General features: G+C 39.0%; 1 protein-coding gene across 2 annotated transcripts in view; it reads left to right on the top strand.

Annotated features, from left to right (window-relative positions):
* The first annotated feature begins 211 nt into the window (after window positions 1-211).
* The window catches only part of LOC107698430 (interleukin-17 receptor C), a 16,360-nt gene continuing 13,636 nt past the window's right edge, over window positions 212-2,935 (top strand). Inside the window, exon 1 of one of the 2 annotated variants that reach the window (XM_016499443.1) lies at window positions 212-591. In XM_016499443.1, the coding sequence (XP_016354929.1) occupies window positions 499-591 (93 nt within the window). In that variant the 5' untranslated portion in view covers window positions 212-498. Of the gene's footprint in view, window positions 592-770; window positions 875-2,935 lie in introns of those variants that run through there. The other variant, XM_016499442.1, reaches the window with a different exon arrangement.

The following is a 2,935-nucleotide window of genomic DNA, read 5'->3' as shown; positions in this document are numbered from 1 at the left end:
GTGAATTCAGTGATGTTTGTCAGATAGTGGTAGTGACTTTGATTTTTGTATTATTCAAGAGCATCTCTAACATCAAAGAGATCAGATTAGTCCTAATTTGTCTCTGGTGGATAATTCAAACTCCCAAGGTTGCTGTGATTGACAGATCTCGTGTGTTGATCATTTTCAGTCTTCTTTGCTGAAGGCAGTCGAGCTCAGGCATGTAAAATGCATAGCTTAAATGTACTGTAAGCTGCTTGTGTAAAGGCGTCTGCTTAATGCATATATGTAAGTAAATTCTGATTAATGCGGAAGTCGGTGACCTTTGAAGGAGGCGCCGGAATTCCGGTGATTTGCGTCACCAAAAAACCGTCTACCCCCAGCGCGAGCGCAGCGATGCGAGACTCAACTCTACTCAACTCTACTCTACTGTGACTCGCGGTCTGCTTCTGTTTCGCGTGAGCGGCTCTGCTGGATAATGCACATCTAAAACGTGGTTGATGTTTTTATCAGACGGCCATGTACAGCTCGTCGTTTATCGCGCATGTATTTTTGCTGTGTGTTGTGCTTGAATGCTCGCTCTCTGTACGGGACAGTCTCAGAGTCAGACAGGTGAGCCAGATTTTCTCCTGTAACGCGTAGCGAATGTTTGTAGATACGCTCAGACTTTTCCATGCTTTAAGTATAATTTGTGCGTGTTATATGCGAGTGTCGATGATTAAATGACTCCTGTGTTTACAGGTAAACCTCGCACACACAGCCTACACATGGAAATCGTGGTTGATGTTTTTATCAGACGGCCATGTACAGCTCGTCGTTTATCGCGCATGTATTTTTGCTGTGTGTTGTGCTTGAATGCTCGCTCTCTGTACGGGACAGTCTCAGAGTCAGACAGGTGAGCCAGATTTTCTTCTGTAACGCGTAGCGAATGTTTGTAGATACGCTCAGACTTTTCCATGCTTTAAGTATAATTTGTTCGTGTTATATGCGAGTGTTGATGATTATTGACTCGTGTGTTTACAGGTAAACCTCGCACACACAGCCTACACATGGAAATCAAGAATTAACACTGAACTGTTGTTCCATATGAAACTCTTCATTTACTTAAACTTCTGAACTTTTTTTTCTTCCACAAATTAATTAATTTATTTAAATCATTGAACTGGAGCAGACAGTGATGGCAAAGCGTACAGTACATGGGGGGAAAAGCATCCCATGAAGTGAGCAGAGCTAGAAAGAAGCTGAAATATAAAAATATGAGAGAATTTTGATTTATCTAACATATGTTATTTGTTCAAAGTTCCTATATGCTTCCATTTGCGTTATTTCACAAGTTTTATGATGATTTTACTGTTATTCTAAACTGTGAGCAATATGATCATACTATTGCTCAGAAACGTTTACACATCGCTGGCTCAAATGTCCTATATAGCTATATTTTATACTGGCTCTAATACTACTTCAGTCAGTCCTGGTAAAGCTGCTTGGATGTGTTAATCAACTCTAAACCCAGGCACTTTACTAAAGATGTGTCTCAGAGACGGTGTACTGAGCAGATACAACACTTCTATCACCAGAGCTCTGAGTCACTCAGATAAAGACACGGGTAACTCACAGAGGAAAATGAAGGGGAGGTTTTGGTCTCCTTCAAATTCCCCCTCACTTTTGAGTGAATCTGTATCAATGTAACCTATGCTAGGAGTTATGTGCAAAAAGATTTAAAACGTAAATGTCACATAAAATAAAAACAATCTTTTGTCTATAATTTGAAAGCATAAATATAGCGTAAATCACTAAATTATAAATGACAAATAAAAGCACCTGCTCTGCATTAAGTGCTTCGAGGTGAATGTATGACAAGAGTAGACACATTGACTAGTAACACTGTAATACACCTCTTACATACATTACATGCTATAATCCTCTTACAGTTACTGTTCTCAAAAAATTGTATTCAGTTACATTACATTCAGGATTCCAATTTAATATAGTCAGTTTAAAAAAACCGAACATTCTCATGCGCTCCCTCTTTTGTGCTCTCAGTGATGGTTTGGAAGTTTAAGAGGGACTAGTTTGCTGTTGGATCAGCCTTTTTACAAAATGGAAATACTAGCTTATATTTACAGTGTTTAAAGATCACAGTGTAGCGTTAAAGTTACCGTGTGTGCTGGGTAAAATACCTCTTGCAAGGAATAATTCTGTGTCCTTAGGCAAAACTCTTGATGTTTGGGTACTTCATGCGTTTTTTACTGGTCTGGTTGCTCTCCGAATATGAAAAGACCAAGTACAAATACCTTCCTAGAATAATTTGAGACCGATGGCAGACTGATCTCCAGCACTGATTGGCATGTTGTCTGAAGTGAGCCTTCTCTGCCCAGCATTAGCATCATCACAGGAATGAACCGTGTTTGCATACGCTGTAGAAATAGCAGATCAGATTTTTGGCCGAGTGTGATGATCCCTGTTTGTTGTGGGCTTTATCAGGTTCTGGCAGTCTCGCAAAACACTTCAGCTCTTTGTTTCTGTTTTTATGAAAACTGGCAATCATAAAGCTTAAAAAGAGGGAAATAGTAAACAGTTTAAATCATTCTGTAGAAATGTAGTCAAATGCCTGTTACAAAGTAGTAGAAAGATGTCACTTCATGTGTTTTATCATATTTTAGTATGTATTTATAAAAGCAATAGGGTGTTAAATGTTCAGCTAGAATCTCTTTACTAGATCTCTCTCTCATCACAAGATATCCATATAAAACCAGTCAACATAAAACAAAAAGAAGTCAAAGGAGTATTAGGAAATAAAAGAGATATAGAAATAACAAATGACATAACACAGATGTTTGTTCTCTGGATGACACACACACACACTCACTCACTCACTCACTCACACACACACACACACACTCACTCACACTCACTCACTCACTCACACACACTCACTCACTCACTCACACACACT

Source organism: Sinocyclocheilus anshuiensis, unplaced genomic scaffold (assembly GCF_001515605.1).
Source record: "Sinocyclocheilus anshuiensis isolate Anshui unplaced genomic scaffold, SAMN03320099.WGS_v1.1 scaffold1662, whole genome shotgun sequence".
In the NCBI taxonomy this organism is placed as follows: Eukaryota; Metazoa; Chordata; class Actinopteri; order Cypriniformes; family Cyprinidae; genus Sinocyclocheilus; species Sinocyclocheilus anshuiensis.
This window is presented reverse-complemented; position numbering and strand designations above follow the sequence as displayed.